Source organism: Cucurbita maxima, unplaced genomic scaffold (genome assembly GCF_002738345.1).
Source record: "Cucurbita maxima cultivar Rimu unplaced genomic scaffold, Cmax_1.0 Cma_Scf00001, whole genome shotgun sequence".
NCBI classification, from domain to species: domain Eukaryota; kingdom Viridiplantae; phylum Streptophyta; class Magnoliopsida; order Cucurbitales; family Cucurbitaceae; genus Cucurbita; species Cucurbita maxima.
Genome location: NW_019272017.1, coordinates 9,821,919 through 9,846,118, shown reverse-complemented (window position 1 = coordinate 9,846,118; position 24,200 = coordinate 9,821,919). Strand labels below are relative to the sequence as shown.

At 35.3% G+C, this 24,200-nt stretch overlaps 2 protein-coding genes, 1 long non-coding RNA gene, 2 other non-coding genes and 1 pseudogene across 8 annotated transcripts in view; 2 read left to right on the top strand and 4 right to left on the bottom strand.

The window, feature by feature from the left end:
- LOC111493399 overlaps positions 1-24,200 on the bottom strand; it is a 631,558-nt gene that overhangs the window by 115,415 nt on the left and 491,943 nt on the right. The window lies entirely within an intron of this gene.
- Positions 4,573-5,350, top strand: LOC111493321 (annotated as a pseudogene).
- Positions 8,620-13,169, bottom strand: LOC111492266 (respiratory burst oxidase homolog protein E). The gene is made up of 11 exons (XM_023141554.1): positions 12,394-13,169; positions 12,161-12,320; positions 11,935-12,097; positions 11,047-11,856; positions 10,802-10,897; positions 10,064-10,179; positions 9,784-9,954; positions 9,544-9,709; positions 9,188-9,382; positions 8,989-9,117; positions 8,620-8,916 (listed from the first exon to the last, which is right to left on the bottom strand). The coding sequence occupies exons 1-11, from the start codon at positions 12,932-12,934 to the stop codon at positions 8,728-8,730; spliced, it is 2,736 nt and encodes a 911-aa protein (XP_022997322.1). The 5' UTR covers positions 12,935-13,169; the 3' UTR covers positions 8,620-8,727.
- TRNAA-UGC lies at positions 15,558-15,630 on the bottom strand. Its single transcript has one exon. It is a non-coding gene; the product is annotated as a tRNA-Ala (tRNA).
- On the bottom strand, positions 15,706-15,778 carry TRNAA-UGC. The gene has a single exon. It is a non-coding gene; the product is annotated as a tRNA-Ala (tRNA).
- Positions 18,124-23,180, top strand: LOC111493075 (50S ribosomal protein L15). 3 transcript variants are annotated; one of them, XM_023142684.1, is made up of 7 exons: positions 18,124-18,618; positions 18,713-18,770; positions 18,866-18,914; positions 20,443-20,937; positions 21,945-22,028; positions 22,129-22,218; positions 22,678-23,180. In XM_023142684.1, the coding sequence occupies exons 4-7, from the start codon at positions 20,530-20,532 to the stop codon at positions 22,942-22,944; spliced, it is 849 nt and encodes a 282-aa protein (XP_022998452.1). In that variant the 5' UTR covers positions 18,124-18,618; positions 18,713-18,770; positions 18,866-18,914; positions 20,443-20,529; the 3' UTR covers positions 22,945-23,180. The 3 variants fall into 3 exon arrangements, with proteins under 3 accessions (XP_022998452.1, XP_022998443.1, XP_022998460.1); XM_023142675.1 differs by lacking the exon at positions 18,866-18,914; XM_023142692.1 differs by lacking the exons at positions 18,713-18,770; positions 18,866-18,914.

Here is a 24,200-nt window from a genome sequence, read left to right as displayed (position 1 = left end):
CTTGATTGTTGCTTTGTTGAATAAGCGTCCTCTGCCCCTGCTTCGACCTCTGTATGATCCTCTGTGTTGGATCGATATGACAACCCTAGAGATGGGGTGAATAGGGTTTTAACAATGTAATTATTAATTTTTTTTTAATAACAATAAAACTTGATACCATGCAATAAAACTTAACAAGAATTTAGACTTTAAATAGGAAAAGGGTTAGAAAATATAACACCTTATTTTTATAGTGGTTCGGTCAAACTCGACCAACTCCACTCCTCAAGCGCCTCTTGGGAATTTGAATAAAACTTTTTGACTATTTCCTCGGATCAGAGCCCAACCGCTACACCGCTCCTTTTACGAGTGCAAGAGCAAACTCAATCCTTTCCACGACTCAGGATCAAACCGGTACACCGCTCTTTTTACAAGTTCAAGAGCAAACTCAATCCTTTCTACAGCTCAGGATCAAACCAGTACAATTGTCTGAAATCTTATAGAAACACACAACAACTCTCTAAAGTAATATATTTACAATTTTCTCACAATACAATAAAGGAATAAAATAAAAAAAAGAAATAGAATTGGAGGAGAGAGCAACCATGGAGGCTTTTAAAAAAAAATTAGATGGAAGAAACAAATGTTCTGTTGTGTTCGGAAAAAATAAGAAGGGGTGATGAGTTCAAATAGTGATCGAGTTGTAAAAATAGGAATTAATACTGACCACTAAAACGTGAACCGAATCGACCACGAAAAATAATATTTATTTATTTTTAAATTTATCATAAAAAAATTATAGACCACATGTTTCATTTAAATATATATAATATATATTATTTTAAATAAATATTAAAAACATTTTAAATTCATTTATATATATATATATATATATATATATATATATATATATATAACATATTAAAATGTAATAATATAATAAAAAAATGTTAATGAAAATGTAACATTTTAAAAAGTAATTGAAAAGTTTTATAAATCTAATTAATGATTGTAATTCACATAATTTTCTTTCAAAATCATTATAATTTCTTTTCATTTAAATGTAATAATTAGTTTCATAAATATAAATAAAATCATTATAATTTCTCCCCTATTGAAATAATTTTATAATTCAAATACTCTTCTTTTAATTTAAAAAAGTAAAATAATTTGATAATTCAAATACTCTTCATTTAAATTCAAATACTCTTCTTTTAATTTAAAAAGTAATCGAAACTTTTATAAATAGTTTGAAAACTACACCATTTGTTACTCTACCAAATTTATAAATATCATACTTCGATTGATCTGTGATGTCAATTTTTCTGCTGGTTCATGATGTCAATTTTGTCACCACATCATCAATTTTGTCACCACATCATCACGTCAGGTATCTTGTTTTTAATTTGATTGGTCTATGATGTCAATTTTGGTGTTACATCATCACGTCGGGTATCTTGTTTTAACTGAAACTTCTTCATTTTATCTCTAATTTGAGTGAACCAAAAAAGACATTGAAATCGTTATTCCCAACCTTACACTGTGGACAAAATACTGAGAATGGTTAATAATTGAAGGTAGGTTTGTTATCATCAAAACATCAATTAATTAATTAATTAAAATTAATTAATTTGAGATTAAGGCGAAAAAGCCTACACCTCTGCCTCTGACATTGAGAGCTTGATCACCTTCTTCATGATTGATCTTCTTGAATTTCTTTTCATGTACAGGCAGAGAGCTTTGCAGTTCGTCAATCATCATCTTTCCTATGTCTTTAGACTCCTCGATGGCCACCACCACATATGTGAATTTGTCAATCTTAGTACGAAGTATTTTCTCAACAATCTTCGAATCTGACTTGTCTTCTTCGTTGCTTCTCATCTTGTTGGAGACAACCATTACTCTTCCAAAATAATCATCGATGTTTTCTTCGTTCTTCATTTCAAGAACCTCAAAATCTCTTCTTAAAGTTTGGAAAAGAGACCGCTTCACCCTTTCGTTGCCTCCAAACTTTTTCTTTATCGAATCCCAAATGTTCTTGGATGTTTTGCGATCCAAGATCTGTTCAAACACAACTCGATCAATTGCTTGGAACGGTAGTGTTTCACTTGATGGTCCTTCATCTTGAACTCCTCAAGATTCCTTTTCTGCACTGCAGTCACTTCGATTCCCTCTGCCGGTTCGATGTAACCCTCTTCTACTAGACTCCACAAACCCTTGGCACACGAGGTTTTCCATCAGTTCACTCCAATGGTCATAGTGACCATCAAACTGTGGAATCTTGGTGAGTGTTTTGTCGTTGCTCATTTTCTCTCTTGGATCACTTTGATTCACTTTGGCTCTGATACCAAATGAAAGCTATAAATTTCAAAGACTTGGCAAATGTATCAAAAATGATTCTTCTTTATTCATTGGGTCCAATCCTTTTATAGAAAAAATACATGAAAAGACGAAAAATGTCATGACTCAACTGACTCCACTAATAACAAGAAAAAAAATAGCTAACAGAAATTTGCTACCTCAACAGTTGTTAGTACATTAACAGACCGGATGTAGCGAATTGAAATAGCTTTAGGTAATCTACAAGGGAGGGAAGTACTCTTGAATGAAGGAGTTGAAAATGAAGAAGATGACAATGTCACCCTTTAGTAGGGCATAGTCCTAGGGGAGGGAGAGATGTCAGTCGAGGGAGAGGAAGAGTCAGAAGAAAGAGTAGAGAAATTTTAGCACCAAAAAGAATTGAGAAGGAGTACCAGTATGAGAGAGGAGAAGAAAGAGGAGTCGGGGGAGTAAAGTAAAAAATTCCAACTTTCTATGGGAGATCTGATCCAGAGGAGTATTTGCAATATGAGAGCAAAATTGAGCATGTTTTCGATTGCAACAATTTCAGTGAAGAAAGAAAGTTGAAGCTTGTTGTGGCTGAATTTTGTGATTACGCCATTATATGGTGGACATCTTTGAAATTAGAGTGGAGAAGAAATTATGAAGAGTCAATTGAAACGTGGGAGGAATTGAAGACATTAATGAGAAAAAGGTACATTCATACGCATTATTCTCGAGTACTCAAGCAAAAACTCTATACTTTGCAACATATATCCAAAAGTATTGAAGAATATTACAAAGAAATGGAGGCCCTTGTGGATAGAGCATGTATGATGAAGATGAGGAAGATACAATGGCTAGATTCCTTGGTGGGTTAAGCCGACAACTTGCTCATCAAGTGGATAGGCAAGCATACTTTGATATACAAGAATTGTTACCCCTTGTCAAAATCGAAGGGCAACTAGCTTGGGAGAAGAACTCAAGAGATATGGTATTTCAAAGTCTACTACTTCCAGCACTTGGAAAAAGAATGCAAATATTGAAAAGATAGATTTCAAAGGTGGAGGCAATTATGATCTTGACAAAAAGAACAAAGCTTAGACCTCCAAAGGTAAAGAGAAATCGGAGGAATATAAGGAGATTCGAGAAAAAAATAGAGACATCAAATGTTGGAAATGTCAAGGAATTGGTCATCTTAGTCGTGATTGCCCTAACAAGAGAGTCATGATCATCAAGAATGAACAAGTTGTCACATATAGTGAGAAAAGTGACTAGGATGAGCTGGTTGAAAGAGAAATCGCATTTGAAATTTTTTATAATTGTTTAAATATATATTCTACTCATTAACTAGGGTTAGTGACTTAAGAAAATCATCGTCACAATGCATCATGATATTTAAAGCATGCATTTCAACTTAATATGGAATAACGTCATATTAAGAAATTTCATAATCTTACATCTTACATCGTTATGTTGTCATGCATCGTCGTCATCATATAATATCATCATAGAACATCATTAATATCATACAGCATTATCATATAACTCAATCATGTCATCATACGTCATACATTATACATCATCATCCTATAATATAGTCACAACGTCATAAATATAAAGCATAAATGACACATACAAGGGCCACGAAGCACGTGTCGTCACGCATCAAACAAGTCGTCCAACCTATCTGATAGTAAGACCACTTGCTTAGTTGGCCTTAGCCAGCATTTCGCTAAATTCGAGTATGCTTGTCTTCCGTCCCTCGAAGTTGCTCCAAGTATCACCGGGAGTCGTTTCCTATTAGGAGGTTCATCTCCTTTTGTTAGTATTTAGCATTTATAATATATTGAACTTGAATTTGGGAAATAGAGTATTATAACGAACTCAGTTACCTTAATTTATTTTATTTTTGGAATATGACTAAAATTTTAAATGTTTATTTAAGAAAATAAAAAATATTGTCAAAAAAATCATTACAAAAATGATAAAAGAGAGCTAACACAGTTTTTAAAATTGAAAAATTAATCAGGTAAATTGGGTGAATGGGTAAAGCACTTGTCATTTTTTCCAAAAATTAAATTTGTTTATTGTTTTATTTAAAAACGGCCTACTACTTCTCCCCGAGAAACAAAGGAAAAGAAAAAGGCAAGTTTGGTATGTTTTACCTATCTTTATAACAATCATTTCCAAGCTTCAAAGGAACACGATTGTTTTACAAATCTTTTCTGAGAGCTAGTTCGGCTTCACGAATGGCTCGACATGAGAGGAGCAGCGGAGCGGTTTTGATGAGCACGGTGGCATTTGCAATGGCATTGCTGCTGCTGCTTGGCTTCGAACATGGCGATGCTGCTGCAACTTTTGTTGTTGGCGACTCGAACGGATGGAACATGGGCGTCGAAGATGGTCTAATGGGAAGGTGTTTAGAGCCGGTGACATATTAAGTGAGTTTTCAACTCTTGTCTTGATCGTTGAATAGTAACATATGTTTTACTTGCGTAATCGTATCTGTTAAGATTGATATTTTGATACTATGTTAAGAATGAAAAACATAAGTGAGATCGAAAGTCCGAGAAAAGAGAAAATATTCTACTACCCAAATCCTTAAGATAAGATAAAATATATCAAAACACAAGTCCCCTAGCTGACCCATTTTAATGCCTTGAAGGGAAACCCGAAAGGGAAAGCCCAAAGAGGATCTGGGTCGTTACATTACGGCTATATAAAATATATTCCAATAGTATCTGATCGAATTCGCAGTTAGATCGTTAAATAATAAACGAAACAAATACATACATTCTTTTTTCTTTTTTCTTTTTTCTTTTTACTTTTTTTTTTTATTTTATTTTGTAGGATTCAACTATAACCCAACAATTCACAACGTGGTGGTAGTGGACGAGGGGGTTATAGAAGCTGCATAGCTCCAAGAGGTGCCAAAGTGTTCAATTCAGGCAAAGATGAGATCATGCTCTCAACAGGACACAGCTTCTTCATATGCACCCCGCCAAACCACTACCAAGCTGGGATGAAAATTGCTTTCAATTTCATCTAGTTCTCGCCACACTGTCTCGATTACACATCGATCTCAATGTAAATGTTCTAAGTCGTAATTTTATAAAGATACCGATATAACGATGATTTGGAAACATTGTGGAAATAAAATAATTGATAATAATTAAGTGTGTTATATGCCTCTTATTACTATTTTTTTTTCTCTTTGTTTATTTATTTAATTTTTATAAATATGTTTAAATTAAATTTATAATGGATAACAGAAAATAATTAGGATAATAATGTTAATGCACTAAATTATTCCATTTTTATAAATTAATATAAATAAAAAATGGGGTATATTTGCTTAAATTATATCTACTAATAACTTATATCAACCTAATACATTATTTATTAAAACTATTATTTATAATAAAATAAGTTAAATTTATTTATTAAATAATTTAATACCACCGTATAAGTATTTAATTTTTTATAGTGATGATTAAAATTTAGAATAAAAATATTATTTAATGATTTAAAATTAATTAATTTAATGTTTATAATTAATAATAATTGGTTCATTAATTAGTAATTTACTTAATATGTTCAAATTTTATAAAATAAATATAAATATTATTTATTGTGATTTAGATTTTTTTTTTTTTTTTCTATTTTTAAAATCAGACAAAATACGAATGTTTTAAAAAATTTTGGAACTTTATGAGAACTAATATCATGACAGTATTATAAGAAGATTTTTTTCGAAACGAAGTTATCAATGGCAACCTAAATGAAACATATATATGTCTGATCTCAAAAAAACTGCATGCTCGCACTATTGTAGACTTTCATCCCATAAGCCTTACGACGGTCTATATAAAATCATAGGAAGGGTATTATTAGAACGACTTGTAAAGATTCTCCCCCTTCACAATAAGGGGGCAACAAACAACTTTTGTAGAAGGGCGAAAAATTCTTGATGCATTCCTCATGGAGAACGAACTCGGATGAATGGGAAAGAAGAAAACAAAAAGGTGTAGTCATTAAACTTGACACGGAAAAGTCCTTCGACAAGGTTGATTGGACTTTTCTTGAAAACATTCTTGTGGTAGGCTTTGGCTCAAAATGGCTAAGGTGGATTAAAGGATGTATCTCATCCACAAACTTCTCCATCATAAATGGAAGACCGAGAGAACTGCCTCAGTCACCTACTGATAAAAGCATAATACAAAGGGCAGATAAAAGATTTCCAGATTGGTAAGGAAAGCTTGAGCATCAACCATCATCAGTGTGCGAACGACACAATCCTCTTTTCTGACTTTGTAGATGCCTCTTCCATAAAAAAACATGATTAAGATGGTAAACTACTTGTGGAAAGATAGTGCTCACCTTGTTCAATGGAATATTATAAATTTCCCAACAAAAAAGGGAGGTCTGGGTCTTCTCTCGATAAGGAAGAAGAATAAAGCTCTCCTTGTCAAATGGATATGGATATGGATCTCATCATGAAGAAAATGTCTTATGGAGAAATCTTATAAAGGCTAAATATACTCCAACATCAAACAAAAATCACCCCTCCATCTTCTACATAACGGCCTTAGAAGAAACATCAAAACCTCATCACCTACCGAACTCCTCATAGTGTGAGTGATGGGGGAAGCACATCATTTTGGACTGACTCATGAATTGAAAGCATCACGCTAACCTTAAAGTATCCACTCTTGTACAAACTCCCTCATTACAAAAAAATCACGATTAAAAAAAGTGGAATGTGTTAGGATCGCACAATAACCCACGATCAAGATGAACACAAAAATCAAGAGCAAGAAAAATTAAAGGAGAAATATTGGCTAAAGATTTGATAGATGACTCCAATAAGAATATATAAAACGAAGAAAGTACATTTTCAAAGAACTAATATACATATGGTTTCAATTTATTAAATATAAAAGGAATATTGAGTAAAGGTTTTATTGATGAATTAAGGTATATACACAAAAAGAGAATACATAAAATGAGGAAAATACATCTGGAAAACAGTGCTAATGGTTATAATATATATATATATATATATATATTATTTCCGTTTACTAAATATAGCTTTAACAGATTTAACATCTAAATATTATCTACCAAATATATTTCTACCATCTTTACTAAATATCTACTGTACCAATTCTTTACAAATATCTATCATATAACTCAGGTCTATCATATCTTTTACTATAAAGAGTCATCAGGCTCCATATCCCTTTTGGGAGTAGGAATTTAAAGGATAATGAAGCAAGGGGTTGGGCCGAATTAAACATTGACCTAGCCCCTATGGTAATGTCAAACAAAGCAGACTCACTGACTTGGCTCCCAGCCCTTACGTGGCTTTTCTACCTTTTCTACAAGATCCTTGATGATGGATACGGAGAAAAAGTAGAAGCAACAAGTCTCACACTAGCAAAGACATTTTGGGAAGGACATCAGCCTAAGGAGGTGATGGAAATACGCATAAAGCCATTAGCACAAGTGAAAATCCAAAACAAAAAAAAAATAAAATAAAATAAAATAAAATAAAAAATGTCTTATGTCACTCTTTCTCCAAATTGGTGCCCACTACACAAGCAAAATAAAAACAAATCACAAAGTCAGTTGTTTATGCAATGCATACACTCAGAATTTATGGATAAACGATTTTCAATATATTCGAATGACATCTCACATTTCTTAGAAAGTCTTTTAAATTCATTTGAAAATGTATAAGATCCTAATCAATAAGACCATTAATATCATCTCAATTTGTGCTCATCTTTTGAACATAAATGGTTGGTCTTTCCAAAACATATGGGTCCCAAGATAGTTGGTTTATAAAAACATTTGTTTCCTCAATTATATCATCAAATTACTATTCAATCATTGGACTTCAAAATTTAAAATTGTTTCATAGCTGTGTCGCATCCTTTTATATAATCAGTCTTAATCTTGATTTCTATGATGCTATTATTGTATATTATTTGTTAACATGTTCTTCCGATACCATTTAGGTTGCCCTTTCTCAAATTTATATATCCATCCACTTCCAATAGCTGTTCTTCTCACGATGAACACACTCACAAACCCAAATCAAATTCCAAGATTTGATGCTTTCATCCTTTCATCCTCCTCTCGTAGCTGTAATGTTGTGAAAGTTGTTAATAAACAATAATACTTTGAACGTCTCAGCTCAATTTGTGTAATGACCCAAGCACACCAACTAGCAGATATGGTATATGGGATCTCGCAATTTTTTGGTAATAAAAATTGTATATTATTTTCATTCACTTATTTGATATTGTTATATGGTTAAAAAAAAATACACATAAATGACGTATAATATATGGTAATTGAATCTACATCTATGTTTGCTTGGTTTGGTTTAGTTTAGTTTTATTTTATTGATAAAGTAAATTAGAAGTATTCCTTATGAAACTCAAATCTTGTTGCAGTCTTGCGAGTAAATTCTAGTGATAGCCTCTTCAGCTCTTTGGCTAGCATTGGCATTCCGCAATAGAACACTCCCACCGTCTTGTAAGCGTGCTTCGACGCTATTCGCCCGAACACCTCCTTCCAGTCTGGCCTCGCGAAGTGAGTCCTCGCCTGCCAATGAAAAATCTTTTAGAGAATAAGAATCGAATTGAAAAATGAGTCGAAGATAGCGTTGTGACGTACTCGAGTGCCAGAGAGGATGTCAACGCCATGTTTGGCATGGTTCAATGCTTGAACCATTGTGATCAATGTGCTCCTTGCATCGCTTTCTTCGTATACACTCGTCAAGTAGTTGTGGAGTTCAATTTGGCCCTGATTCGTTCGTTTGTTCGTTAGTTCGTTTCACTACTTGATTTAATGTCTTTGTTTTAGTTTTACGTACCTTCCTATCCATCTCCGCTACTTCATCCATCACCCCTTTGAACCACTCCAAAGAACCAGCCTCCCTCGTGACCCAATAGAAGTAAGCCTGCGCCTGTCCCGTCCCCGTCCTGCTCTGTAACTTCCTCTTTCCGCTTGGCGTTGTGTTTAACGATCCGAAGCTGTCTTCTGATCTGCTTGTTTCTGTTGTCGATTCCTATGCCATTAATAGAAAACATGAGAATCTTAGAACAAAAATAAAATTATAAGCGGAAGTAGTGTGTGTAAGCTTAATTTTAAAATACTAGAAACTAATTACTAACTATTTTATATCGAGAGAAAGGTTCAAATTTCTATGTAAATAAGTTTTTAATGTACCGTTGGCGTCTGTTCTTCAATGGTTCTCGAGTTGTTGAGAAGATCCTTAAGGATACTAACAAAAGGGGTGGCTCCAATTCCAAGTCCAACGAGGAGAAGCACGTCGTAGTTTTGGTAATCTTGTGCGGGTGCTCCATACGGCCCATCTAACAGCAACCTCGGCTGGCTGAACGAACCATCACAAAGTTCAGAAACTAAATAGACACGAATAGAAACGAGAGAGAGAAAAAGACACATTACCTTTTTCTTTCCATGTTGACCAAGTGGCCCAATTTGGCTCTGGCAAGGACAGGTTTGGAGTTAACATGGTCAGTGAAGACACGCTTGAGTTCTCTGGTCCAGTCGCCCACTGTCCTGATATGCACACTCAGGTACTCATCTCCTGGCGCTGAAGTGATAGAAAATGGGTGCCTGAGCAGGTTTGTTTTCAGTGTTATGCTTCTTCTTTTTTTTTTTTTTCTTTCTTTTTTTTTTCCCCTTTGTGTTGAAGAAGCAAGTAGATTTGGAGTTGTAAACGTACCATTCAAACTGGGAAATTGAAGGACATTGAAGGAATATGTACTGCCCACTTCTGTATTTGAACCCTCTAGGCTTCAACATCACTAAGCTGAACACATTCCCTGGTAGTACTGATACCTGTTCATTTCAATCCCTAGAACCTTTTAGTCCTAAAAAAAATGTTCGGGTTACTGTAACAGCTCAAGCTCACACCCACTCTCTAGGACTTTTCCCTCACGATTTTAAAACGGGTCTGTTAGATAGAAGTGTGTAATCTCACTTGCTGACACACTGCCCAATGTCGAGGTTTTGAAACGCATCTGTTAGTGAGAGATTTCCACACTCTTCTAAAGAATGCTTTGTTCCTCTCTCTCCAACCCACGTGGGATCTCACAATCTACCCCTTTGGGAGTCCCACACTGTCTGATATTTGGCTCTGATATCATTTGTAGCTATGAGATTTCCACACCCTTATAAGGAATGTTTCGTTTCTCTCTCCAACCGATGTGAGATCTCACAATCCACCTCTTTGAGAGTTCAGCGTCCTTGCTAGTATACTGCCCGAATGTTGTTCCCCTCTCCAACCAATGTGGGATCTGACGGTTACCATTTTGAGAATTTAGCAACCTCAAAGGAAGGAGTAGATGCTTTGTTGGTCGAGTTCAAACTCAAATTTGACGACATTCAACGGATACTTCTTGTTATGAAACGATCGAAAAATTAATCGAACAATCAAATGAAATGGAAGATGGTACATTACCTTCAATATCTCAACAGAGTAATACTCTGATCTGCAGGCTCGGAGGCTCCTCTCCCCAAGATACAACAGCAAAGGAAAAACGATATACACCCAAGTCTACCACCAAAAACACAAACAACTCGAACATAAACATATGAATTCTTAGCTAAATTCTATAGCAAGTTGGAAGAAACTCGTGATATGTATAAGCTTAATATGCGAAAAAAAAAAGAACCAAATAGCTATCAAACGGAGCGTCGGGTTACCGTTTTTTGAGTCCAGCTATGAGCAAGAAACAAGAAAGTCCCATGAACAAGAAGCAAAAGGTACACAATTCCCATAAGATGATGAGAGTACCAAAACGCATTAAACCCTGCCAATCTGTTCAACAACCAAGGCAATTTCACAACATTCCTCCTGAACCGATGAGTAGCAAGTGTAAAGGAAATCCCCATCAAAACCACCATCACAATCCCTGTTACCCCTTCTACACTCATCAAAAGCTCCTTATAACTCGGCTTCTTGTTATGAAAATCACTCGATATCACTTCAAATTCCTCCGGCGACGAACTCGCCAATCTCGGAAAGTCACACGCCAGATGAACCCCGCCGTGGACGACGATCCCGACCGCTATGAAACACGCAATCAGCTTATGAAAATTGATGTTGTCGTCGAACGGAACGACCGATCTCGCTGCTGTCGATCGGAGCCAAGTGAGAGTGTTACGGCAGACAGGGAGGAGTATTAAGGCCATATTGAATTTCAGTGTCTCGGCGGCGCCTTTGGCTGTGGGAAGACAATACCCCATTATGTTAAAAGCTGCTCTGTTTTTGTATTGAAGGAATTTCCATATGAACAGAGCTGCCATTGTTGAACCCCAGAGGAACAGAATCCAAATTCTTTGCCAATTTTGAAGGATTACAGAATGGAGCGTTGTGGTGGCTGTTTTAATGATGGTTTTGGGGTTAAATGAGCTTAGGTTTTGGCTCCATCCGACACTTGTTGCTGTGCTTAAAGGTCTGCTGTAATTCATATATGTGTCTCTTTGTAAAAGCAGAGTCTCCAGCTGCCATAGCTGAATCAATCAAAAAAATTCACAACGTGTAAGAATTCAGAAGAAACCCACATGTTGAATTATTAATTAAAACCACACCTCGATGTATCCGAGGTTTTCTGGGTCGAGTTCTTCCATGATTAACGAAGCGTATTCCTCAGCTCGTTCTTTGAGTCTTGCAAGATTGTTGGCAGAAGCGCTTAGCATGATCAGCTCCTGCACTTCGTCTCTTGTGATTCTACCATCTTCGTTGCTGTCGGCCCTGTTCATGTTGGTCGGAATTACTCACTCAATTTACAAATGAATGAACTTGAATCATTCTTACATGTCGAAGAAGATTTGAAGACGAGCGTCAAAGCTTTGATCAGAAATGTTCAACCAAAATTCATGTAATTCCTCGACGTTGATTTTGGAAATCCTCAATCCTTTTCTTCTTGCTAATGCGTCGAAGATGGTAAGCGCAAACTCCTTAGAATCCGTCATTCCTGCCAGAAATTGAATTACTGTTAATGCAAGTTTTGGAGTAGAAATAGTAATCCAAAATGGTTGAGCTCCCACCGATGCATTCTGCAAAATCATCTCTGGCGAGGAGTCCACCTTGAGCTAGAGAATGGAATCGGGAGTGGACTCTGCGCCAGAGCTCGTTGGCGTCAGAGGCGCCGGTGGTATTGCTGATGAACCTAAGTCCACGGAGGGCAGCCTGGGCGGTAGATCGAGTGCGCTGCAGCTGGGCATTGAGACGGCGGGCGTCACGGGCAGACATGGGTACCGCCGCCGTGTCGTCCCTGTCGAGAGACGAGGCGGTAGAAGCGCGGGAGGAGGCAGAGCGGAGCCAGGGGAATTTGTTGCGGATTCTAGCGGTGATGGAGAGGAGAGAGTCATCGGGGAGGGGGTCAGGAGGAGGAGGAGCAGCAGGAGCAGGAGCAGGAGCAGGAGCAATGCTGCGGAGCATGAGCGAGTCATTGTCGAGCTCCAATGTGAGCTCTACGAAGTCCTGGTGGTTAACGAGGTCGTTTAGGAAGAGGGGGAGCATTCCTTGGGGCGGGGGGTGGTGGGAGGCATCGGCGTCGGGGCGGGAGTAGGACCAGGACCTTGTCATTGAAGGGAGGAGATGGGAGCAGGGGGTTTGATTGAAGTTGGTGGCGATGAAGAAGAGACAGAAAAGGAAAAAGAAACACACCTCTCAACCAATTCCAACGCACACCATTTCAACGCTTTCTTCGTCTCGTAATATATAATTCTGTGTGAACAAATCAGAGTGCCACCAACATACAAATACAATACCACACAATCCAAACCACACGCACCTCACATCTTCAATCTCTGTTCTTCTTCTTTTTTCCGATTTGGGGTGGTGAATGCAAATGTGGGTGTGTTGTCCCATCGATCTCATGCATTATAAAAATTATTTTAATTCTTTTTTATCAAAAATAATAATAATAAAATAAAATAAGAAAGAAATGAGAGTATTAGTAAGCATGAATAATAATGATGCATAAGTGATGGATGGATGATGATGATGTTGGTGCTTGTTTGAATTTTAAGCTTTTTTATTCTTTCATTATAAGAAATATTCATTCCATACCATAATATTACTCCATCCTTCTCTTTTTCTTCCCAATTTTATTGCTTTTTTAATCTAATTATTCTAGAACAACACGTACTTTCCAACTAAAAAAAAGGGTAGGATATTTAGAAGGGAATGAGTTTTGGTACAAGTGTCCGTTGAACCCGAGAACTCGAACTAACCCAACCCGAATAATAAGAGTTGGGTTGGTTTTTAAGACTCAATCACGTTTGGGTTGGGTATGGGTGTAGTATACAAAGATCCAAGTCAACCCGATTGCATATGAGCCACACCTGTTGACTCCAGTCTCATCCCCCCTCTTCTAACATGACTTGACATGGATAGCTCACTAACTTAGTACTTCTTTGCCACTTACACATCAGTACTTTTTTGTTCTTCCCACAATTCGTACTCGAGTACACTCACCTAATAAGTTTCACTTGAAGCTTCCTTCCTTCTCCTCCTCACAAACTCACATACGCTAGGTTTAACTCAATCAATTCATTTTCTTTACTTCAAAATGTATTTTTGGATTAAGAAATATATTTCTAATTTTTAATAAGTTAAAGGAAAAAAATAATAATTTTGTGCCTGGATGAGGCAGAGTCAACTCTATATTATAGAAATGTGGTGCACAATGGCATGATGTGCAATCATCCCTTGATTTTGTCCCAACTATATGAAGGACAAAAACAATAAATTTTAGAATTTTCTTCAATAAAATAATGTGAATAATTAATATTATTGGCATAAAACTAAATCAACCCAACTCATTAATTATAATTTTTAAATGTAATTAATTAAATCAAATCACGCTTAATTTTATATTATTACACATATTTCTTTAGGGACCCATACCTAAAGTGATGGATGAGGAGGAACTTTGTCTGGTAGACTAAACACGATAATAATAATAATAATTATTATTATTATTATTATTATTTCAATATATATTATAAATAAATAAGTAGAAAAGGGTAGATTCGGAAATTGGAAATTGAAAGGTAAAATGTAATTATCTGAAGTAAGAAAAATAGAATGATAATAAATATAATTCAAAGGTCGGATTCAACTGACATGAAGCCAAACCACACCCATAATAATAATAATAATAATAATAATAATAATAATAATAATAATAATAATAATAATAATAAAACAGAATATTTGGAAGCACGTAGCTTAATTTGATACTTTCATTATGATAATAAATTACCAAAAAACCACACCCACCCGCATCCCCCAACCTCCACATTTTATTTATTTATTTATTTATTTATTTATTTATTTATTTTGGCATTATCACATTATTGTGTTTGAAAATAGTCCCCTTTCTTTTTGCTTCACTATCACTCTTTTCTTTATACATTAACTCTTTTTCAAGCATCCTCTGTTCTTCCCTCTAAATAAATAAATAAATATCAAAATTAAAAAGAAGATCGGTAACCAGTAGAGTTGATGATCGTGTGACTGTATATTCTCACTCTCGAGTTACTCAAATATTTAAAATTTGGGTAGAAAACGAGGGCGTGAAAAATTTTAGAAAACGTTTGGAAATTGATTATAGAAAATAATGTTGTTAGCACGTTTTGAGTCATAGACCTAGCTGACATGAAAGCAAGTAAAAGAGATTTAGAATGGATATGTGAGCATAAACAACAAGCTCTAGACACATATGATAAAACATGACTGAGCCAACTACATGTATATTATAAGTCATATTCATGCGCTACTAACAATATGACATTATGTCATAGATTTGATACATTTGTTACCAGTTTTGTTGAATAAAAAAATATTTTATTACTCATTAAAATATATATATATATATATATTATGGAATTTTTTTCCATAAAATTAGTGTACTAATTTTTTTTTCTCAAAAAGTTACGTAATTATTTGTATTTGAAATAAAATGATTTAGAGAAAAGATTAACGTTTATTTTAAAAAAAAAGTAAAGCAGTAACTTTTTTATGAAAATAAATAAATAAAAGAAGCACACACATTTTATCATTAAAAAAAAACGTCGGTGTAAAAAAAAATGTCAATCACGGACAGATTTGGATTTAGTTAGTTTTGGGCCGGCCCAGTTCTGCAAATATCTAGAAGCCTTTTAACGTTTTCTGAAAAGGACAAAATAAATCAACAAGATATTGGAAATGCGGGGTATCGAACCCCGTACCTCTCGCATGCAAAGCGAGCGCTCTACCATGTGAGCTACATCCCCTGTGTTTACTTTAAATCCAAAAGAAAAATTCATAATAAAAATGTGGAAGACAGCAGTAACAAAAAGGATGGAAAGTGGAGATGCGGGGTATCGAACCCCGTACCTCTCGCATGCAAAGCGAGCGCTCTACCATGTGAGCTACATCCCCCAACCGTCAGACGAATCAAATTGTTGCATATAAAAATATTAAATTTAGAATTCTAATTGGAAATATAATACTTATTTAAATTAAAATAAAATTTCTAAAATGGAGATATAAAAAGTATTTTTAAATTTTAGTTAGTAATTATTTATTGAATAAGAATTATTTGATAGATGATGTCATCGTTCCACAAATATATAGGTTGATATGGCCCAGTTCATATATGTAGCAATTTAGCAATTTTGTAGGCGTTGCTTGACAATGAGAATTGAAAAAAAATATTTTTCACACCAATTTGTAGGCACTTTCAATCCCGGACCAATATGCCTTGCAACCGACTTCATTGTTTTTGCACCAATTGAATAGGTTCTCTTGTTGCTCCAATATTTGATCCATACCAACTGCTAAATTACTACTCTTCCTTGCACAACTACTTGAGTTTGTCTAACCGCCTATGTGAATTCCGTCAAATTTTTTTGCATCCAACTTTTCTTCTTCTTCATAATATTGCCTACATTAATACTTAAGATTCATTCAGCAAAAAATATTGTATCATGTGTGGTAGGTAGGACGTTGGTCTTCACAAATACAACCCACACTTTAACTTCAGGGTTGAGGTATGCTTCTACCATTGTCCTTACACCACATTTTGAAATTTGTCACTGTGTTCCTCTAATGCTAACTATCTCTAAGGCTATTTTGGGTTGCACATCTAAGGAGATACTACCATTTCGTTAAGGGTGACATGGTTGAAGGTTTGTAGTCGGTTAATAATCTGAGAGCTCCAATCAACTACTTGTGCTCTAGTTATTAAGTTGTAGTCTTTATCTTGGCTAGCATGTGCATAGAATTCCTTCATCACTGGAACTATAACTTGTTATCTAGTGTGGCATAACATCTCCCAACCGAGGTTGGTGATGACCTTTAGCAATGATTCTAGAAGGTAGGAAATCGATGAAAATGAAAATATCTTGACTTATCGCTCAGGGTTACTGTCAAGAAGATGGTGATTTACCAAATCATGTTTATAAGTTGAAAAAGACTATTTATGACTTAAAACAAGCTCCAAAAGCTCGGTACACAATAGAGTTATTATTTTTTTTTTCCTAGAAATGACGTTAGAATAGGAAAACTTGATAATACTCACTGTATTAAAACGAAGAAAAACAATAAGAAAACTGAGATTAGTACAACGTGAGAACTTAGTTTCTTCTTTGGAATTCAAATCAAACAGCTCAAAGATGATATCTTCAAAGACGAAAAAGATACATTAAGGATTTGATCAAAATATTCAATTTCAATGAAGGCAAAATTGTAAAAAAAAACTTCGTGAGAACATCCATTAGGTTGACAATAATGAAAAAGATAAATGTGTGAACATAAAAGAGATATGATCAACCGCGAGTAAATTTGATATCATGTTTATTGTATGTCTTTGTACGGTAACAATCCATTTTTTGAAGCTTCAAATCACTACCGTGTTGACACAAGGGTTAAAAAGTGCTATAATTTATCTCATTTTTAAAAAGAAACCACTAGAGAGGAATTTAGAACATATCAAATTTCAAAGTGTATGGAACTTGTAAACATTTAAATACAAATACGAGTCCCCGAGTGTTAAATACAGTTCTAAATAAAATAAAACTTAATAGGGGTACAAAAAACACACACGAAATCATAGAACTGAAATAACACAAATCTACGGTTTCTTATGGGCTGGCCATCAACTTTTTCGGTCAACTAACCTTGAGTTTCTTATCGTCTTATAATACCTTTGCTTCATTGGTGGTTGATTTCCTTCTTAGACACGTGTTTGTTGTGTTTATTTAATCCGTACATTCCCAAGTTAAACAACCACATAAAGATTACACAAACGAAATTTACTTTTTGTTGGACCTTTAAAATTTTTTGAGCGGATAAAATCATTTAAGAGTTGTACGATACTCTAAATTTTGGTTTATGTTGGTTTCTCTTTTTTTCTTCAACTTATTGAATATGTGTGACACCCGAATAAACGAGAGGTACATGAATTAATTGAATACCACGTTTGGATAGAATGATTACGAGGATAGAATGACTAATAAAAGTTTAAAAGAATTGAACATTATTAATTATATCAACAACATGCACCTATTTTTTCGGAGGCTCTATCATAGAAATTTCAAGGTTAAACTTGTTTTAGTTAGAATAATTTTAGGTTGGGTTATCTCTCTATAACTTATGATGCACGTGAGTGAGGACAAAATATATACTAAAAGACTTAAAATATATATATATATATATATTTAGTTAAAATTAATAATGAAATATATATATATATATATATATTCTTCGAGTTTGTCGTTCAAAGGAAAAGTAAGGAAACCTGATTCCCCAATTTCACTCCCCCTCCCTACTCAGTCGCTTTCTTCTTCTTTGGTGAGCCTTCCACCGGCGGCGTTTGTCGAGCAGCACAACCCACGAGCTCTAGTTCTACGCGACGGAGGTAACCTGCGGCGACAGCAGCTACACTCCGAAAAGCAGATCCTCACAACCTCGACGGCGTCTTGTTGTGCGCGACGACACCCACGCAGCGGCAGCAACCTTAAAGTCCAGACTTCTATTGCTCTGCAGCGACGCATCTTGCCGACGATTCGTAGAGTTCCATTTGATCTACGGCGCGAGCAGATTCCAGGCACGAATAGAAACGTCTCTAAACTCGCGGGTTCGACGTATTTATTAGCGAGCGAATTTCAGCAGCAACCTACTTCTCAATTGATTTTGATTCAGTTTTCTCGTATCCCGTAGAATTCAGATTTGCGATTTTGAACTTGATCACGTTCCAGCAAAGATTTTAGTCCTTATTGGTAACGTTTCATGGGTACATTTGCTTTTGTTTCTTACGGATTGAATTTTAAGTGTTTGAATTGGATTCTACTGCTTGGTGCTCTTCTGTTTTAGGTTCTTACTAGTTTCGGACTCCTTCGAACACATTTCAGCAAATACCCAAGCTCTTTTGGTAAGATTTGGGTGGTAACGGTGCTTTTAATCCATTTCAAACTCGATTAAAATGTTTTAGATTAATCTCTAACCCTTGGGAACTCTTGGGTGTAGATTTAGACTTCATTCGGAGTGTTCGAGCTAAGGTTTAAGGTCATATTTGGTAAGAGCGCCCCTCTAGAATACTCTTTCAGTTTGAATAAGGATTTTGAACTAATGCTAGCGTCCAAGTATTTCTTTTTGTTTAGGACCCCTTTGAATTAATCTAGGAGCATTTTAGGCAGGTAGAATTTTACGTTGTTTGATAGTATGTTATTCTTAAGTTGTGCTATATTTATTATTTATGATGTAAATATTTGATGCTCTTAAACCAGTATGTGCTTTGGATGGTTAATCATGCTCGAATATGTGATGACTAACATGCTGGGAAGCCGTTGAAGATTTTATGTTTATAAGCCGTTGAGAATGTCTAATTATGCATATGATTTCAGTTGAGGGCGTTTTGTTGTTCATGTGAGAAAAAGGTTAGAGTACTATGTGCATTTGTAAAGGAAAGTAGGGTGCATATTGGTGTGCCTCGGGTGAAAATGGTTGAGGGGTTATATTTAATCATTGAATTAAGAGGAGCATCGAAACCTTGGGTAAAAATGGTCAAGGGTATATGGGAGTCTACAGAGACAAGTATTGGGGCTCATGAGAAAAAGGCACAATATATTGCCAAGTTGTCAAGGCCTTGGATAAAAATGGTCGAGGGTCAATGCATACTTCAAGGCCTCAGGTAGGTCAAGGGTCGATGCATAGTTTGAGGCCTTGGGTAAGTCAATGTCGAACACTGCATGCAGTAGAAAACATTGAGGCCCTAGATAAAAAGGTAAGGGGTCAACATATCTCGAAGGAATCGGTCTCAAAAAGTTTTGGTGAAGGCTAAATATGAGTGTTGAGTGACTCAGTAAAGTTGAGTGAGCCTGTCGAGCTTGAGTAGACATTGAGTGTGCATTACATGATGTGCTGATTCATGCATTTAGTATTTTGTAATTGTTATTTATTTTACATGTATGATGAGCATGTGCAATTTTTGTGAATAGCATGATGTGTGCCTTGTATATTATTTGGTGGCTCCTCAAGCATGAGTTGCTTACTTAGCATGTGTTATGTACAGACCCACCAACATATTTTGTAGGTGGTGATTATTTTACTCAGCATTGTGTTATGTACTAATCCACCAACGATTAGTTTGTGTTTGATTATTTATCTTATACCACTATTCAACCCAACAAATGAATAAAAAAAATGACAAAGATTAACTTTATTAGATATTTTCGATGCACCCCCAAGGTTTTGATATTGTGTTTGATTTTTTCTTTATCTTCGCTCTGAAATACCATACTGTATCTATAATTGAGGGTTGTAGGAACTCTATTCTTATTACCTCTACTTTGACTTAATTATTTCTGCTTTTTTTTTTTTTTAACTTTTTTTAACTTTTAATTTTCTACATAGACTCCTCACGTCTTATACTGTAATAGTTACATCATGTTTTGAATTATATTGGTGATTTTGTTTAGTGCTATTCTGTTCAGTAGGATATAAGGAAGAACCTATTTTAAAATACATATACATGGTTGAGCTAGATATTTTCCACTTGATATTCTGTATATTACAAAACTTAAACTATTCCATTCATAATGTAGCAATCATTTAGTCTCTATCCTGCATTGGCTTGAGGAACAGAGACAACTAGTGGAATTTATTATTCGATCTGTAAAAAGGAGAAGGAAATGCTACGAAGACGGCTGTGTTACTTACTATCTAGCTCATTTGCTTCAGTTCGTACTAAACCCCCACCTGCTTTTGCAATAAACCAAGCAGTATCACGTCCATTCCTAGAGTTCCAGCGAAACCCTAGCCTTGATCGGAGTGTAGGTTTCCCTCTTTCTGGGAATGTGCTTGGTTTTCGAGCTTACAGCATCTTGAGCTTAAATGATCTGAGAGACAAAGTTCCAAGGAAACAGAAGACGAGAAAGGGTCGTGGTATTGGTTCTGGGAAGGGGAAGACAGCAGGCAGAGGTCACAAGGGTCAAAAAGCGAGAGGTTCTGGGAAGCTAGGGTTTGAAGGGGGTCAAACCCCACTTCGTCGTAGGCTTCCTAAAAGAGGCTTTAAGAATCCTTTCAGCCTCACATTTCAGGTATTTGATTTGTGTTTTCATGTTATTGTTTTGTTGCTTGTGATCTGTATTTTAAAATGCCCACTAAGGTGTGCGCCTTGGTGTGCTTAAACCCAAGGCACGACCTATGTGCCTTGCTTCAAAGAAGTGAGTCTCCCTCATTGAAGCTTGTTGGATGATGAAAGTCCCACATCGACTAATTTAGGGAATGATCATGGGTTTATAAGTAAAGGAATACATCTCCATTGGTATGAGGCCTTTTGGGGAAGCCCAAAGCAAAGCCATGAGAGCTTATGCTCAAAGTGGACAATATCATACCATTGTGGAGAGTTGTTGATTCTTAACGAAGCCCACTTGAGGCATGCATCTTAGCACTTGTGTTGTGTGCCTTAACGCCTCAAACTTGATTTCTTTTTTCTAATTTTTAAGGAAGAAATATATTAATATTCTTACATTCTCGAATAAAAGCTCTATTTTCTTTAACTTTGTATCATCTTATTATTCATCATACTATTTTTCTTCATATCTTAAAATTTTATTTACATTTTTATTGTACGCCATTAAAAAAAAAAAAGTCCATGCTTAAGCTCCCAAAAGACTATGTGCTCTGGTGCACCTCGAGCTTTAGAAAACACTGCTTGTGATTATTATTTACTTCTCAATTACTTTGTTTTTTTTGGAGGAGTAAGATTAATTTAAAGATGCTCGTTTAACTTTACGCAATAGTTGATGCCAAATTGTGTAATGAATTCCATTTTCATCTTGAAGATAACAAGTCTTTAATATCGATATCTACTAGTAATTTTATTTCAGTAAATAGCATGTGATACGAAATTCATGTTGCATGATCTTTAAAAGAGTTACCTTCTGCACTTTGCATTACTTAATGTATAACACAGTTTGTATCTTCTGATGTTAAGTCCCTAACAATATTATTTTTTTGTATAGTGCAAAAGACAATTCTTTTTGGGCATGGTATTTTTTCCTTGAGTATTATGATAATTCTTGATTCTTTTGTTTTATGACAGCCAGTTGGTTTGGGAAAGATTGCTAAACTTATAAATGCTGGGAAAATTGATTCTTCTGAATTAATCACTATGAAAACACTCAAGGTATCATGACTTGTATCTTGATTAGTCTTATCAAAAGCCTGAAATACTTGTTTTCTTTTTAATATTGTATTGATTTATTATCCTTACCATTGTGGAATAGGATACTGGTGCAATTGGAAAACAAATACAAGATGGGGTGAGGTTGATGGGACGTGGTGCTGAACAGATTAAGTGGCCAATTCACCTAGAGGTAAATCTTCAACAAAAAAAAGTTTCTTTTTTTTCCTTTTTCTGTTCTGACGTTGACTTCTAAACCTATATGCTCCTTAGTTAAGCTCATATTTCGTATCAATTACTTATAAATCTGAGGTGTTGTCATGCTGCCAATTTGAAGCTAGTGCATTCTTCTGGACGAAGGTTCTAGTGTTGTCGGCGTTCTTCCAGGGTTGCATCTAGCTGTCTTTCTAGTCTAGGTTGGGATCCAATTGCTTTCAGATTGCCGGTATTTGCTATAACAAAAGGAATATTTCTTCCGTTTGTGTAGCTTTGTAGACATTGTTATTTGCTTGTGATTGATGTGCTTAGGCAAGTTTTGTCATAGTTAGAGCTTTCAAGTCTCTCATCTTTAACCATTTGGATTGATCTCAATAGCCTCCGATCTAGCTTCTTCTTGTGCTCGGAACTAATCTTAAATACGTGATGTTTTCAGGTGTCAAGGGTCACTGTTAGGGCGAAGGCAGCGGTGGAAGCCGCTGGAGGGACTGTTAGAAGAGTGTATTACAATAAATTAGGCTTTCAGGCGCTGCTCAAGCCGGAGTGGTTCGAAAAGAAGGGTAGACTGTTACCACGAGCAGCTAGGCCACCCCCAAAGCAACAAGACAAAGTTGACAGCATTGGCCGCTTGCCTGCGCCCACTAAACCCATCCCTTTTTGGGTTGAAGATGGAGGAGACGCAGCTTCCAGTTTGCCTGCCTAGGCAATCATGGTCATTCCCATGAAGGATTTTAACTTTCGATTGTCCCTTTGAAATGCATTTTCTCTGGTTGGTGCTTTTTGTAAGCCGGTTACCATTTTGTTTCTACATATTTTTTAAGGTTCAACGATGGACGGCCGCTCTTCACAGACGTTTTCAGGATTCCGGGTGGTAATAGAAATCACCTCATCTTATTAACTGCAAGTTCAATAAAGATAATATGTGCTTAACTATTAGATTTATACTTAATTTTGTGCCTTCAAAATAAAAATTCAAGGATCTATTTACTATTTATATATATATATATATAGATATATACATATATATATATATATTATTTGAAGGAATAATTTATAAGAATGTGTGGAAATATTCAGAAAACTATGTTTGGCAAGATTTGTGTATGAGAATCTAATCTTCAGGTAACTTACATATTAGTTCAAAATAATTTAAATTTATTTTTATTAATTTCATGTTAAAACTTTATACAATTTATTTTTATTAACATTCTCCTTGTGCCACTAGGGGCAACGATATTGTTAGAGCCACTATGGGAAATCTAAATTTTGAAACCTAGTTCGAGTCTAGAACATAGGTTTTTACAGGTTCATATTGTTTACCAACTATGAGACTTGTATTATGTATGGTGTGTGAAAAAAGAAATGGATAGCCCTTTGGAATCCACTCGTCTTAAAACCGTCTTAGGATGAAGGACCGTACAAGTTCATAAGCTAGGGCTAAGCAATAAACCGACCAAGTTTTTAGAACTTAAAATCCAATACTCAGGGCAAGAGGCCAAGTTTGCCTTATGGTCAGGTTTAGAGTGGTGTCTTAACATCAACCATGAACGCGTTAAGCTATTTTATGAGTATTTTATAGTCACTTTAGTTTTTACTATTTTCAGGTAATTGAGCGGTCTCAAGCAAGTAACCATAGAGAGATAGCTTAGGTTTGAGAGCCTCCATTGGTTTGTGTTTTTTTTCCAGTCTAATTTTTGTGCACCGTTTCCTTATTGTATTTAAACCTAAACTATATTTTGTATATTGTGAGTTTATATATGTAAGGTTTTATGTTTTAAAAATTATCATTCTCATTGTTTTAAAAAGCAAAAAAATATTGTATTTTTGTTCCTCTCAAGTTAGCCTACACCTTGATTCATGCTCTAAACAACTCGATAACCGGTCTTGATAGTGAGCTTATGGATTTACCAATTATAAATTTCAATAATACAAAATTAATTCATTATAGTCTTTAATTAA